This window comes from Lolium perenne, chromosome 5 (assembly GCF_019359855.2).
Source record: "Lolium perenne isolate Kyuss_39 chromosome 5, Kyuss_2.0, whole genome shotgun sequence".
Taxonomy (NCBI): Eukaryota; Viridiplantae; Streptophyta; class Magnoliopsida; order Poales; family Poaceae; genus Lolium; species Lolium perenne.
This window is the reverse complement of record NC_067248.2, coordinates 141,879,761-141,895,940: the sequence shown is the minus strand read 5'-3', so window position 1 is coordinate 141,895,940 and position 16,180 is coordinate 141,879,761. Positions and strand designations below refer to the sequence as shown.

The 16,180-nt window shown below is 43.6% G+C and overlaps 1 protein-coding gene across 1 annotated transcript; it reads right to left on the bottom strand.

The window, feature by feature from the left end:
• Window positions 1-10,279: 10,279 nt before the first annotated feature.
• LOC127300078 (uncharacterized) lies at window positions 10,280-11,278 on the bottom strand. The gene is made up of 2 exons (XM_051330155.2): window positions 10,979-11,278; window positions 10,280-10,859 (listed from the first exon to the last, which is right to left on the bottom strand). Exons 1-2 carry the CDS (start codon window positions 11,037-11,039, stop codon window positions 10,630-10,632), a joined length of 291 nt encoding a protein of 96 aa, XP_051186115.1. The 5' UTR covers window positions 11,040-11,278; the 3' UTR covers window positions 10,280-10,629.
• Between the last annotated feature and the right edge of the window lie 4,902 nt (window positions 11,279-16,180).

The window sequence follows — 16,180 nt, the reverse complement described above, 5'->3', positions numbered from 1 at the left end:
TTCCTCATTAATGGGTGCAAAGTATATGATGCAAGAGCTTAAACATGACCACAACAATTGCCAAGTATCACATTACCCAAGACATTTATAGCAATTACTACATGTATCATTTTCCAATTCCAACCATATAACAATTTAACGAAGAGGAAACTTCGCCATGAATATTATGAGCTAAGAACACATGTGTTCATATGCAACAGCGGAGCGTGTCTCTCTCCCACACAAGCATGATGTAATCTAATTTATTCAAACACAAACAAAAATAAAAACAAACCGACGCTCCAAGAAAAAGCACATAAGATGTGATGGAATAAAAATATAGTTTCAGGGGAGGAACCTGATAATGTTGTCGATAAAGAAGGGGATGCCTTGGGCATCCCCAAGCTTAGACGCTTGAGTCTTCTTAGAATATGCAGGGGTGAACCACCGGGGCATCCCCAAGCTTAGAGCTTTCACTCTCCTTGATCATGTTGTATCATCTCCCTCTCTTGATCCTTGAAAACTTCCTCCACACCAAACTCGAAACAACTCATTAGAGGGTTAGTGGACAATAAAAATTAACATGTTCAGAGGTGACACAATCATTCTTAACATTTCTGGACATTGCATAAAGCTACTGGACATTAATGGATCAAAGAAATTCATCCAACATAGCAAAAGAGGCAATGCGAAATAAAAGGCAGAATCTGTCAAAACAGAACAGTTCGTATTGACGAATTTTATCGAGGCACCAGACTTGCTCAAATGAAAATGCTCAAATTGAATGAAAGTTGCGTACATATCTGAGGATCACTCACGTAAATTGGCATAATTTTCTGAGTTTCCTACAGAGAAAACAGCCCAGATTCGTGACAGCAAAGAAATCTGTTTCTGCGCAGTAATCCAAATCTAGTATGAACTTTACTATCAAAGACTTTACTTGGCACAACAAAACACTAAACTAAGATAAGGAGAGGTTGCTACAGTAGTAAACAACTTCCAAGACACAAATATAAAACAAAGTACTGTAGCAAAATAACACATGGGTTATCTCCCAAGAAGTTCTTTTCTTTATAGCCATTAAGATGGGCTCAGCAGTTTTAATGATGCACTCGCAAGAAATAGTATTTGAGGCAAAAGAGAGCATCAAGAGGCAAATACAAAACACATTTAAGTCTAACATGCTTCCTATGCATAGGAATCTTGTAAATAAACAAGTTCATGAAGAGCAAAGTAACAAGCATAGGAAGATAAAACAAGTGTAGCTTCAAAAATTTCAGCACATAGAGAGGCATTTTAGTAACATGAAAATTTCTACAACCATATTTTCCTCTCTCATAATAACTTTCAGTAGCATCATGAGCAAACTCAACAATATAACTATCACATAAAGCATTCTTATCATGAGTCTCATGCATAAAATTATTACTCTCCACATAAGCATAATCAATTTTATTAGTTGTAGTGGGAGCAAATTCAACAAAGTAGCTATCATTATTATTCTCATCAAGTGTTGGAGGCATAGTATAATCACAACAAAATTTACTCTCCATAGTAGGTGGCACCAAAAGACCACTATCATTATAATCATCATATATGGGAGGCAAAGTATCATCAAAGAAAATTTTCTCCTCAATGCTTGGGGGACTAAAAAGATCATGAAAACCAGCTTCCCCAAGCTTAGAACTTTCTATATCATTATCAACAATGGTGTTCAAAGCGTTCATACTAATATTACTACCAGCATGCAAATAAGATTCCATAGGTTTTTTAATTTTCGCATCAAACAATCCATGTTTTAAATCAGGAAATAAAAATAGAAGCTCATTTTTGTCCATTATGCCAAACTAGTGTAAACAAGAAACAAAAAGTTGCAATTGCAGGATCTAAAGGAAATAGCTTCGAGTACTTACAATGGCGGAAAATAGCTTGGTAGCCGAGGTCCGGAGTGTGAGTACCTTTTACCTTTCCTCCCCGGCAACGGCGCCAGAAAATAGCTTGATGTCTACGTTCCCCCTCCTTTCCTGTAGACAGTGTTGGGCCTCCAAGAGCAGAGGTTTGTAGAACAGCAGCAAGTTTTCCCTTAAGTGGATCACCCAAGGTTTATCGAACTCAGGGAGGAAGAGGTCAAAGATATCCCTCTCATGCAACCCTGCAACCACAAAGCAAGAAGTCTCTTGTGTCCCCAACACACCAAATAGGTGCACTAGTTCGGCGAAGAGATAGTGAAATACAGGTGGTATGAATATATATGAGCAGTAGCAACGGTGCCAGACAATAGCTTGTTGGCGTGTAGTTGATGGTGGTAGTATTGCAGCAGTAATAACACAGTAAAACAGTAAACAAGCAGTAGTAACGCAGCAGTATTTAGGAACAAGGCCTAGGGATTACACTTTCACTAGTGGACACTCTCAACATTGATCACATAACAGAACAGATAGATGCATACTCTACACTCTCGTTGGATGATGAACGCATTGCGTAGGATTACACGAACCCTCAATGCCGGAGTTAACAAGCTCCACAATTTGTTCATATTTAAGTAACCTTATAGTGCAAGATAGATCAACATAACCAAATAGATCACATCAATACCATCATAGTAATAGTTAACTTCACAATCCACAAGAGATCATGATCATAGCCTACGACAAGAACCACATGGTGCACACACTAGTCACCTTTACACCAATGCAGGAGGAATAGAACTACTTTAATAACATCACTAGAGTAGCACATAGATGAATTGTGATACAAAACTCATATGAATCTCAATCATGTAAAGCAGCTCATGAGATTATTGTATTGAGGTACATGGGAGAGAGATGAACCACATAGCTACCGGTACAGCCCCGAGCCTCGATGGAGAACTACTCCCTCCTCATGGGAGACAGCAGCGGTGATGAAGATGGCGGTGATGTCGATGGAGGAGCCTTCCGGGGGCACTTCCCCGTCCCGGCGGCGTGCCGGAACAGAGACTCCTGTCCCCCAGATCTTGGCTTCGCGATGGCGGCGGCTCTGGAAGGTTTCTGTGGGTTTCGTCGAACGCCTCAGGGTTTTCGCGATGGAGGCTTTAAATAGGCGAAGAGGCGGCGCAGGAGGGCTGACAGGGGGGCCACACTATAGGGCGGCGCGGCCCCCCCTCTGGCCGCGCCAGCCTATAGTTTGGTGGGCCTGTGGCCCCCCTCTGGCCTCTCTGGTGTGTTCTGGATGCTTCCGGGGATTCTAAGATCTTTGGCGCTGATTTCGTCCGATTCCGAGAATATTTCGTTACTAGGATTTCTGAAACCAAAAACAGCAGAAAACAGGAACTGGCACTTCGGCATCTTGTTAATAGGTTAGTTCCAGAAAATGCACGAATATGACATAAAGTGTGCATAAAACATGTAGATAACATCAATAATGTGGCATGGAACATAAGAAATTATCGATACGTTGGAGACGTATCACAAAACTCACATAAAAGACATATTGTAAACATTATAAGACTCTACACCGTCTTCCTTGTTGTTCAAACTCAATACTAGAAATTATCTAGACCTTAGAGAGACCAATTATGCAAACCAAATTTTAGCAAGATCTATGTATTTCTTCATTAATAGGTGCAAAGTATATGATGCAAGAGCTTAAACATGAGCACAACAATTGCCAAGTATCACATTATCCAAGACATTTTAGCAATTACTACATGTATCATTTTCCAATTCCAACCATATAACAATTTAACGAAGAAGAAACTTTCGCCATGAATATTATGAGTAAAGCCTAAGGACATATTTGTCCATATGCAACAGCGGAGCGTGTCTCTCTCCCACACAATGAAGGCTAGGATCCATTTTATTCAAACAAAACAAAAACAAAAACAAACAGACGCTCCAAGCAAAGTGCATAAGATGTGATGGAATAAAAATATAGTTTCACTAGAGGAACCTGATAATGTTGTCGATGAAGAAGGGGATGCCTTGGGCATCCCCAAGCTTAGACGCTTGAGTCTTCTTGAAATATGCAGGGGCGAACCACCGGGGCATCCCCAAGCTTAGAGCTTTCACTCTCCTTGATCATATTGTATCATCTCCCTCTCTTGATCCTTGAAAACTTCCTCCACACCAAACTCAAAACAACTCATTAGAGGGTTAGTGCACAATAAAAACTTACATGTTCAGAGGTGACACAAACATTCTTAACACTTCTGGACATTGCACAAAGCTACTGAAAGTCAATGGAATCCAAAAATCCATCAAGCATAGCAAAACAGGCAATGCGAAATAAAAGGCAGAATCTGTCAAAACAGAATAGTTCGTAAAGAAGAATTTTATTGAGGCACCAGACTTGCTCAAATGAAAATGCTCAAATTGAATGAACGTTGCGTACATATCTGAGGATCACTCACGTAAATTGGCATAATTTTCTGAGTTACCTCCAGAGAATTAGGCCCAGATTCGTGACAGCAAAGAAATCTGTTTCTGCGCAGTAATCCAAATCTAGTATGAACCTTACTATCAACGACTTTACTTGGCACAACAATGCACAAAACTAAGATAAGGAGAGGTTGCTACAGTAGTAACAACTTCCAAGACACAAATATAAAACAAAAGTACTGTAGTAAAAACATGGGTTGTCTCCCATAAGCGCTTTTCTTTAACGCCTTTCAGCTAGGCGCAGAAAGTGTATATCAAGTATTATCAAGAGATGGTGCAGCAACATTACCTTGGGCTTTATACTTACCCTTCTTGTTCTTTTTCTTACTCTTTGATTTAGGGAATACATGTCTACCCCCCGGTGTAGAGGTGAATTTTAGGGTGCCTTCTCCCACATCTATGACTGCTCCCAATAGTTTCAGCAGGGATCTTCCGAGTGTGATTTGTCCTATTCCTACATATTCAATAACAAGATAATCAATGGATATTGTTCTTCCAAGAATGGTTGTATGCACACCCGCAGCTATTCCCTTAGGAATTATAACAGAGTTGTCAATAAGAGTTATTCCTTCTCCCCCTTCAACGAATCCCCAAAGTGCCAAAGATTCATGAATACTCTTAGGCATAAGGCAAAATTCAGACATAATATCACAATTAGCATGAAGAGTTTGATCACCGATAACAATTTTAATAGTAGGATCCCATAATGAAGGTTCAGAGTTCACTAAAACTTGATCAAGACGGTTACGAACATATCTATAATTTTCGATCAAGCGAGATGCACTTGTCTCAAGAGTGTTTAATCTATTATAAATGCTAATAAGGGCTGAATCAAAGTTATTAGCTGAATCATGTGATGCAACCAACTTCTTTATTACATTAAAAGCTTGATCCCCATTGCAATGAAGGAAATCTCCTCCCACTAAAGCATCCAAGGCATATCTATAGCGAATCTCAAGACCAAAATAAAAGTTACTAAGAAGCAAACTTAGAGTCATTTGAGGTTCAGCTTTACGATAAGAATCAAAAATTCTGGACCAAGCATCTTTAAAACTCTCCTCATCCCCTTGTTTAAAAGTGAAGACTAATTCCTCCGGTGAAGAAGTAACAGGTGCAGAACTAGACATGGTAACAAAAGTAAAGTGCAAGTAACTAATTTTTTGTGTTTTTAATATGGAGTATGCAAACAAGACAGTAAATAAAGTAAAGCCAGCAACTAATTTTTTTGTATTTTGATATAATGCAGCAAACAAAGTAGTAAATAAAATAAAGCAAGACAAAAACAAAGTAAAGAGATTGGAATGTGGAGACTCCCCTTGCAGCGTGTCTTGATCTCCCCGGCAACGGCGCCAGAAAACAGTCTTGATACGCGTACAGCACGCGACCGTTGGGAACCCCAAGAGGAAGGTGTGATGCGTACAGCGGCAAGTTTTCCCTCAGTAAGAAACCAAGGTTTATCGAACCAGTAGGAGCCAAGAAGCACGTTGAAGGTTGATGGCGGCGAGATGTAGTGCGGCGCAACACCAGGGATTAGATGTATAGTGTGGATGATGATTGTTTGCAGAGAACAGTAGAACAAGTATTGCAGTAGATTGTATTCGATGTTAAGAATGGACCGGGGTCCACAGTTCACTAGAGGTGTCTCTCCCATAAGATAAATAGCATGTTGGGTGAACAAATTACAGTTGGGCAATTGACAAATAAAGAGGGCATGACCATGCACATACATGATATGATGAGTATTGTGAGATTTAATTGGGCATTACGACAAAGTACATAGACCGCTATCCAGCATGCATCTATGCCTAAAAAGTCCACCTTCAGGTTATCATCCGAACCCCTTCCAGTATTAAGTTGCAAACAACAGACAATTGCATTAAGTATGGTGCGTAATGTAATCAATAACTACATCCTCGGACATAGCATCAATGTTTTATCCCTAGTGGCAACAGCACATCCACAACCTTAGAACTTTCGTCACCGTCCTGCATTTAATGGAGGCATGAACCCACTATCGAGCATAAATACTCCCTCTTGGAGTTAAGAGTAAAAACTTGGCCAGAGCCTCTACTAATAACGGAGAGCATGCAAGATCATAAACAACACATAGGTAATAGATTGATAATCAACATAACATAGTATTCTCTATCCATCGGATCCCAACAAACACAACATATAGCATTACAGATAGATGATCTTGATCATGTTAGGCAGCTTACAAGACCCGACAATGAAGCATAATGAGGAGAAGACAACCATCTAGCTACTGCTATGGACCCATAGTCCAGGGGTGAACTACTCACTCATCACTCCGGAGGCGACCATGGCGGTGTAGAGTCCTCCGGGAGATGATTCCCCTCTCCGATAGGGTGCCGGAGGCGATCTCCTGAATCCCCCGAGGTGGGATTGGCGGCGGCGGCGTCTCTGGAAGGTTTTTCGTATCGTGGCTCTCGGTACTGGGGGTTTCGCGACGAAGACTATATGTAGGCGGAAGGGTAGGTCAGGAGGCGTCACGGGGGGCCCCACACGCTAGGGCCACGCGGGCCCCCCTTGGGCCGCGCTGCCCTAGTGTGGCGGTGCCCCGTGGCCCCACTTCGTCTTCCCTTCGGTCTTCTGGAAGCTTCGTGTGAAAATAGGCCCCTGGGCGTTGATTTCGTCCAATTCCGAGAATATTTCCTTACTAGGATTTCTGAAACCAAAAACAGCAACTGGCTCTTCGGCATCTCGTTAATAGGTTAGTGCCGGAAAATGCATAAATATGACATAAAATATGCATAAAACATGTAGATATCATCAATAATGTGGCATGGAACATAAGAAATTATCGATACGTCGGAGACGTATCATCAACCAAACCAAAAGCAATAGGGAATAGGTTGTTGTTCCCATCCCTTCCAGTAGCACACAGAATTTGTTGTCCAGTGCTAAGCTTGACAAAGCAACCATCTAACCCTGCAGAACAATACAATAATGTAAGAAAATCTAGCATTTATAACCTTTGCTACATATTTGTATAAAGCTACCATGCAACTCACCAAAGAATGGTCTGCACCCTTTAAGAAACCCTTCAATAGATGCACCAAGACAGTAGAACAACCCATGAAATCTAGGGTTCTTACTAGGATGCTCCAGAAGCATTTTTGTTGTCACAATGCATCTGGAGCCAGGATTTGTATCTATAACTGTCTGCAAATAATCTCTAAGCCTCCTGTACTGCTCAATCTGATCTCCTAGAACAACTTGCACAACTTTCTTCTTTGCTCTGTATGCCATCATCTCTTGACATCTACACCATATTTTTCTTTTGTTGTCTCCATCACTGCCTCAACCCCAGTCCTAAGATCAATTCTGATGCTAGACTCACAGACCTTTGCAACCCACTTTCCTGTAAACTTTGCAGTGCTCACCTGATGTGCCACAAGTGTGTTCAAGGTGACACTTTCTCAGACAGAAGGTTTTTTCATGTTTAATGACTGACCCAATCATGTAAAAAGGACAACCTTCTGTAGAGCACACTGCCATCACTCTATCTTTGCAATTCCTGTGGTACCTGAAGTTTCTAAGCTGTGCAATATGCAGGGTTTGCAGTGCTCTTCTGAACTGGTACACATCTTGGAAACACATCTTCATGCATAAGCCTTGTTCTGGGTGCAATCTACTCTCATCATACCAGACCCTAGGGTCCATCTTCTTGGCCCTGCTCTTTCTTCCCTTTGGCAGAGCCCAGGACATTGTCTCAAAGCCATCATCATCCTCTGGGTCTAAATCACCATCTTGCCCTTCATCATCAGATGGCAGCCAATCTGCTGGTGTTGTGCTCTGTTGGCTGCAATGTGATCTGGTGGTAGGTCCTTTCCTCACTGGCAATTTCTTTTTGGTTACTGCAACTGTCTCTTGCAAAACCTCACAGTCAGTGTCATCATCACAGTTATCTGAATCACAAAATATATCTTCAGGTTCCTCATCCTCACATAACTCCTTGGTTCCACCTCTCTTTCTCTTCTTCAAATCAATAAGTTTCTCATTGAGCTCAGTTTCTTCATCAGATTCTGTCTCAACTTCATCCTCTTCCATGAAATCTCCATCTTGCTCATCATCTGAAGACTCTTCCCTGTCTTCTGCAATTTCTTCTTGCTCATCATCTGAACAGCCTTCTGCAATTTCTTCTTCCTCATCATCTGTACAACCTTCTGCGTGCTCATCAACATTCTGATTGCCTTTGTCATCAATATTGCTCTGCTGGGTGCACAGGTAAAGCATAGCTGAATCATCAGTGCACTGAACAATTTCTTCCTGGCTGGGTAAAACCACACCATCATCATCCACTGTGTAAACAATAGGGTAACCTATTTCTGACATAGGAATTTGCTCTTCTACTGCTGGTTTGTTGATGTTCTTTGGCAAGAGCTACCTCTCTTAATAACACCGATATTTATGCACTTCTTCTCCTCATATAGCTCAATCATCTGCTCCACCTTACTCATTCCATCCAGCTTCTTCCATTCCAAAGAACCCCTATGTCCTTTTCTTTCACAAAATACATGCAATCATTGATTCCATACCCCTCTAACTCAATTATAGCTAACAAATTCAGATATGTGATGTCTGATCGGCCTAAACATCGTTCTAAATTGTCCTGTCCATCTAAATTGAACCTTACATCCCAAATTTCGTCATGCAGACTACAAATATACAGAGGAAGAACAATTAATTCTCTATTTTGCCTAGCACAAATCGGGTACACACTTTGTCTGACAGGAAGAACAAAAGATGAGAGAAAGGAAGGACTTACTCGATGCCGCCGACGAATCGTGATGTAAAACGACTGCTGGAGGCAGGGTTCTCCTTGCAAACCTTGGCCACGGCGGTGGCGGCGGCTTTCTCCGGTGAATAAAACATCAGGGTCGACGGATTTGAGGTCCCGCAGCAATCCACGTCCGCCGCGACCTGGCCTCCCAGATCGGCAACCTCGCCGTCAACGCCATCCTCTCTTCCAGCTCCGGCGCCGCCCTCACCATCAACGGCACCGTCTCTTCCAGCTCCGGCGGCGGCGGTGGCTGAGGGGAGGTTGGACGAATCCACCACCGAGAGTAGGCCCCCCAAATTGCCTAACTCGCCCTCGCCACCCTCTCCCTCAATGCCACCCTCTCTTCCAGCTCCGGCGCCGCCGACCGGTGAGGTCAGACCGGACAAATTCGCCGCCGCCATGGCTATCGTGAGTGAGCGGGAGAGGGAGAAGTGAGGGGAACTGCCTCCAACCCTGTCGGAACGGTGGAAGTTAGGGCACCGGCCGCTAACGCGCACCGTCTATGTTGTGCCACGTAGACCTGACAGTGGGCCCGACTCGTCAGTTTCGTGATTAAAATCGGATCGGACCTTGCAACGTGTTAACCGTAGAGTGGTGGTTTTTTGAAAAAAATTCGAATAGTGGTTGCTTTTTGAAACGACTGCCTGATATGTGGTGGTTTTTTGTAATTTTCTCAACCACACTAGAATGGTTGGTACATGTGCATTTCAATAGTGATTTATTATGCATACGAATATTCCTTGTAATTTTAATAATACAACGATCACCATCAACAGTTAGTTCTCAAGGACCCCATTCTACCTTTGCATTGCTGCAGTTGTGTGCAAGTGAATTTCAGATGACAGCATCTTTTGTTATACTCCAATATTTCCCCCCTATTTTCTTTCGGGGAACCGAAGACTCTTCAAGATCTGGAATCATGGATCCCTTGAATGGATAGGGCAACAACCATAGATTCCATGATTCTTTTCTCCTGACTAGCCTGGCCTTACCTCTTCCTGTCTGCCTGAGCCTGACACTATTAATTATTCAGTAGTACAGTATAAAATACAGCAACATTAATGCAAAACTTGGATAACTCAGGCGACTTGCTGTTGTTTATTCAATCATCAACATCATCCAAAATAGACAGAATTGCATCTACCACGATCCACAAGGCATTGCTGGGTTTCTTGGTTGCTTCAGATGATAGGGAAGATGATTAAATCTAACCCCGACCTCTTCTCACCTACTAGATGACAGGGACAACAAGGCCACTTGCCGGATGGATAATTACAAAGCAGATAAGATAATTCCGTCGTCCTCGCTGGATGGATTAGGACAAGCCACGTCACGGGCAATTAATTAACTAGCCACTAATTGATCGTCATCATCTCTCGATGCACGGCACGGCCGGCCGTGATCTGGGTACCTGATCCGGCGCCGCTAGTAGGTCCAGCGCTCGTTCTCCTGGCCGTCCTCGGCGGTGGCCGCCGGCAGCTGCGAGTAGAATTCCAGCTCGAAGCTGCTGGCCTCCTCCTCCCTCCGCTTGGCGCTGTAGTAGCGCTGCGCCAGCACCGCTCCCCCGAGCGCGGCGGCCACCGTGAGCACCTTCGCCCTCCCGTGGCGCCGGCCGGCGGCCACCGTGGCGCCCACCGCCGTCGCCGACAGCGCCCCTGCATCCACACGCGAACAAAATCAGTTCTTGGTCTCACAGCGGCGTGCAAAAGCGCCGACCAGAAGGGACGAACGGATCGCGGGAGGAAGAGGGGGTGCGGGAGAGAGTGAGACTGACCGACGGTGGCGAGCTTGTGCTGCTCCACCCAGGACTGCACCGACGAGCTCATCTTCTCCATCTCCCTCCGCCTCCGGTCGTTCGGCGAACTGATCCCGATTTCTTCCTCTGGTTCTCGGACGATTTTCTTTGCAAAATGGGGATGAGGATGGGATCGGCGGGTCAGGTTGGTGGCGTATTTGTAGCTGCGCACCAGCGTGAGTGATGGCTTCGACCGATCGTCAGCTAAAAGGAAAAAAAGGAGAAATGAAACCAGTGGCCCAGCCACCAGTTTGTGTTGCGGTTTGTTGCTCCTCGATTTGGAGGGTAGCCCGAGGTTTTATCGGCTCCTCCTTATCCTGTTGCTCAGTATGGCACTGACAGGTGGTTCCTACGTGGCGTGTCAGGACCACCGTCAGTCTCAAAGTGAGAACGTTAACAAACTCGTTAGGCTGGTGCCAACGCGGGCGGGAGCTGGGGCGTTAGAGCATCCTCACTCGTTCGCGCTCCCCAAGTCCAAATTCGGCGAAATTTTTGTCCGGATTGGAGGAAAATTTGGTTTGGCGAGCGACGAAGTTCCAGCCGTCCCGGGGAATTTGCGCGGGCTAGAGCATGGAATCTTCACTGACACGCGGGCCAGATCGCGGAATTTGCTCCATCCGGAGTCCCCGACAACACCCCGAGAAACCGAGGATGGCCTGGGGAGTCCGGACGGATTTAGGCCCAAATCCGGACGAAAACGAGAAACTGGGGGCGTGACTGGGCCAGTTTCGTCCGTCCGGATGAAAAAAAGAGGCCCCGGGGGGCTACCCGGGGGCATGAGTGGAGATGCTCTTACCGCCCGCGACGGGGCGAGAGGGCGGCGAGACGGCAGCGCGGGGCGGTGGATCCACCTCCCGGCGGTAGCGCCCGCTACCGCCCGGCTGCCGCCTCGCGCCGGCGCCGAGAGGGGGGCGAGAGGGGGGCGGTGGCGCTGGCGGGTCGGGGCGAGAGCGGGGGCGAGAGGGAGGGGTAATTTTCTTGCATTATTTTGAATGCCTTAATCTAAAAAAGAAATGGTGATGTGGAGGAGAGAGAAGTGAGAGCTGGCACTATAGCCCGTGCACTGGCACCGTGGGGTGAGAGTGGGTGAGAGTAGGGTGAGAGTGAGGATAAAAGCTGACGTGGCGAGGCTATAACAGATGATGCACTGGCACCAGCCTTAGAGATAACATGTCACTGTTGTAGACAACCTACACGCCCTTCCCTCCACACTTAAGTGTCTACGCTTAGGATATGTGTAATGATTGATAAAACTGTCTTATCTTAACGTGGCTACGTAATTTAGATATTACGATAAAAAACGATGAACAATGGTTATTTTTTAGTCTTATCTATAGTAATCAGATATCCTAAATTTATGCCGAGAGAAATTGTTCAAAGAGAAGGTAAATCCTTTTTCCAACATTCTCTCTCCAAAACCTAAGCATTTATCCTACGTAGTACTGCTAAAATATCACCATTGTACGTGCCCTTATTTTTTTCTACTCTTTCACCGTGTCTCAGTTTTTTTGAGATGCAAATATATCTATAACTAAAATATATCCGTATCTAAAATCATATTTAGATAAAAAATATAAGCTAAAATATATAATATATCTTGATTCATTCAACCTGCGGTAAGTATTTGGGGTTGGAGAAAATATTACAACTAATAGCAAACTCTTCCAAATTAACATGACATTTTATTTCTCTTACTAAGTTCGAAAGTTTTTCAGAAGAAAAATGAAGTTAAATCTTGATGTGCGAAACACTTTGCATTATAAACTAGTACATAAAAATAGGAAAAGTGTGGATCTGAGCATACTAAATAGAGTGCACATTAGCTCTCAAAAAATAGTGTGCACATTCCGAAATAAAGATTTTGTCAAATTCTTCATTTTTGTGTAGCTAAAAATACAAATATTTGTGCACTAAGATTATCCGTATATAGATAAAACCGAGTCACTTATTTTTTATCACAGAGAGTATCATTGACTACATTTTTTAATGAAAAAATGCTCGTAAATATGATTTATATTTCCCCCGTTCCAAACTAATGGACACAACTTTGTCCAGATACGGATGTATCTACTGTGTGAAATGCATATAGAAAAAAAAATGCATAACCAAGATCATATGCAAGAGAGGAGGTAATAGATCATACCCTCGTAGATCGATCTAGCGGAAGTTGTCGATGATGAGGTTGATAAAGTCGGGAGGAGATGTATTATCACTTAACGCTCCCACGAACAAGTTTTGCACGTGCAACACCTACACGGCATCCACAAGTACATGATCAGCAACACCGCGTCTAAGTGTGATCAAGCATACCGTCGAAGTGGGAACGTGTCGATGAAGATCCGGCAGTGCTTCCACGTGCCCGACTAGATTACCTCTCGGCGGGTGTAGAACTCGGGAAACACTCGGTGAAGAAGTAGGGGAAGTAGATCTCCGCGGGGGCAAGAAGAGGGGGTGGAGCGGTGGTAGCCGTAGGTGGTGCTAGCTAGGGCGGCATTAAAGATGGTAGAGGTGGCGGCTTGGGCAGCTAGGGTTTGGAGGGCGAGGGGGCGCACGGCTTGGGTTTGCCGCCCCCTTGCCCCCCTCTCAAACTGACTAGGGGAGAGGAGTCCCACCCAAACTTGTCTAAGGGGAAACCGGAGGAAGTAGTATATATGAATCGAAGATTCATGTACTGTGTCATGTTTTAGTGAGCGGGTTTCCTAATTTTACAAGGAAGCTGTCTCATTTAGTTTGGAACGGATGGAGTAACTTTTTGTTTGGCAAAACCACTTTATACATGTATTGTCGTTTTAGTGATAAGTCAGGGAGTTCGAACTAGCTTCACTTTATTTTAATGTACAATGTACACGATTTTTTTGCGAAAAGACCAATCATCAACAACTGTATAAAGAATATAAAAAATAATAAAATTACAAAAAGATTTTTTGGAGCACCTAGCGATGACTACGCACACTAGAGCGAGCCGAAAGCGCACCGCCAACCTCACCCCTCTATCACCGGAGCGAGGCAAAAAAAATTCGAAGTAGAGGTTGTTGTAGTAGACGGACGAGAAGTCTTCATGCTAAGCTCAACCAACACATCAAAGCGGGAACCATCACCAATGATCATATAACCACACCGACGAACACGTAGAATGCATCCTAAAAATATAAGGGAGTTATGTGAGTACGACAAGTCATACTCAGCAAACTTATTATACACAATCATATAAAATGTACAATAGAAATCTTTTTTTTTTTGAAAAATAGTTGGCTAAAGTAATTAAGCAATTTAAATCATGGTTCCACACATGAAAGTAAGCTTCCCAAACCTGGAAGTCATGGGGGTGAACTTTCACACTCTACAGAGGGATACTCTGACGTCCACAGTCTCGACCAGCACCACACCATCACTAGAGAAGAGCAGAGTTGTTTAGCCCGCTAAGACCCGAACACCTTGATCTACTGATGCCGGTCTTTTCCACGGATCCATCACCAACACGTTTCCGAACAAGAGTTATTCCTATAGGAGAATTCAAATAGTTCCATACCTGAGCTGTGATCGGTATAATATGATTACCCTCGTAGCATCAAGTTTTCACTTATAAAAATATATATCTATTTCTCAAAATGTCCACTTACCAATAGTCAATGCCTGTTTTGGATCGGTGGCTCCGATGGATCCATCACCCCATACCGATATCGGCATATTAGATCACACATATTTCAATGGAATATTCACATCTCCAGCTAATAAAGTAACTGAGAGAGTATAAAGCAGCTTGCCTTGGTGAAAAGATATTGGTCTTGGCACAAATCCAGATCATTCGAAAAGAAATTCTCGTAGATATATAATCGGATGGCACTATAAGTACTGTCATTCACTCAAACTGCGTGTAGGCTCTCCTCTATAATTTTTTTGAGAGTAATCACGTATTTCATTAATAGAAAATCAAATTACACGAGTAAACAAACGTGGAAACAACCAGACAGACTTATAGATGCAAGTGTGGCAACATTAGGGTACCCTTTAATTATCCTCTTTGTGCAAAAGTTAAACTAAAATAATGGTGTCATCTAAAATTGTTAGTTCATTTTTTGACCAAATAAGGTAGAGAGTACCCTATTTTTGGCCCACTTGCATCTCTATCTATAATTCAGCAGCGCCTCCTCCTGATAACATATCATCTCCTCTGAAACGATCATGACACGGTCTTGAAATCTCGATGGGCTTGGCTGACTCATAGCACATATACCGGCCCAAGAAAGGGAACATGCACGGTTCGTCTTAACATCCTGCCTTCTGCGCGCCTCCAAACACACTCCGGTCCCCTTTTCCACCGCGTACGGGATGCCGTGGATTCCAGCACCACTACACCGCCAGCGCCAACGGAGGAGGAACCGGGAAGCACAGTGGCCTCTCAGCGATGTCACCAACCTCTCTACCGACACACCAACCGCTAGAAACCCACCCTCTAGGTGACCCCTTTGTAAGGTTTCAGTTAGGGTTTTTAGGCCTATCCCTATTCATCCGCCTTATTGGTGGTGCCGTTCACAATGTCATTTGAGGCTAGAGGGTGAGACCTACTTATAGCGTTAATTCCAGAGTCCTAATCCGTATATATTTAAGCTTCCAAGTTTAAACAACTTGTTTCCAGATAAGATTCCATGTATAATTAACAACCACAATATAATTAACCGATAAATGAAATCACATCTGTTTTGTCCCAGGACACGCACATGTGAGTTGTGCGCCATAATTAATCAAACAGATCAACTTTGTAGATCATAACTAGGGCTGGAATCTGATCTTCGATCTAGCTCCTTTCCAATTAATATTGTGCCTGGGTAATTTTCAGTATATATACTGTATTTCCAATATTAATTGACCAGCTTCCTTAAGTATCTATACTTAAGTATAATCCAACAAGTATTAATACACCACTACCAACGGGTAATGTTCCATAGCAAATATTCCACTATGTAAACAATCCATTCATCAAAGATGAATATTCCATGAACACGTAAAATTATAATTCCATATTGAGGTGTAACAAATAACAAGAAGAAATTTGGATATAGTTTGACATACACAATTCTTACACCCTTCCCTCTCACACCGGCACCTCTGCCTCCGCCACTACCTCCTTCGCGTCTGCCATGCCTGTCGACGGCGAGATCAGTTCGACAGTATTCCTCTGTA

Coding starts and splice junctions, on each gene's coding strand:
- LOC127300078 (XM_051330155.2), bottom strand. CDS start 11,039: ATGGAGAAGATGAGCTCGTCGGTGCAGTCCTGGGTGGAGCAGCACAAG. Junction 10,860..10,978: donor GCACAAGCTCGCCACCGTCG/GTCAGTCTCACT, acceptor GTGTGGATGCAG/GGGCGCTGTCGGCGACGGCG.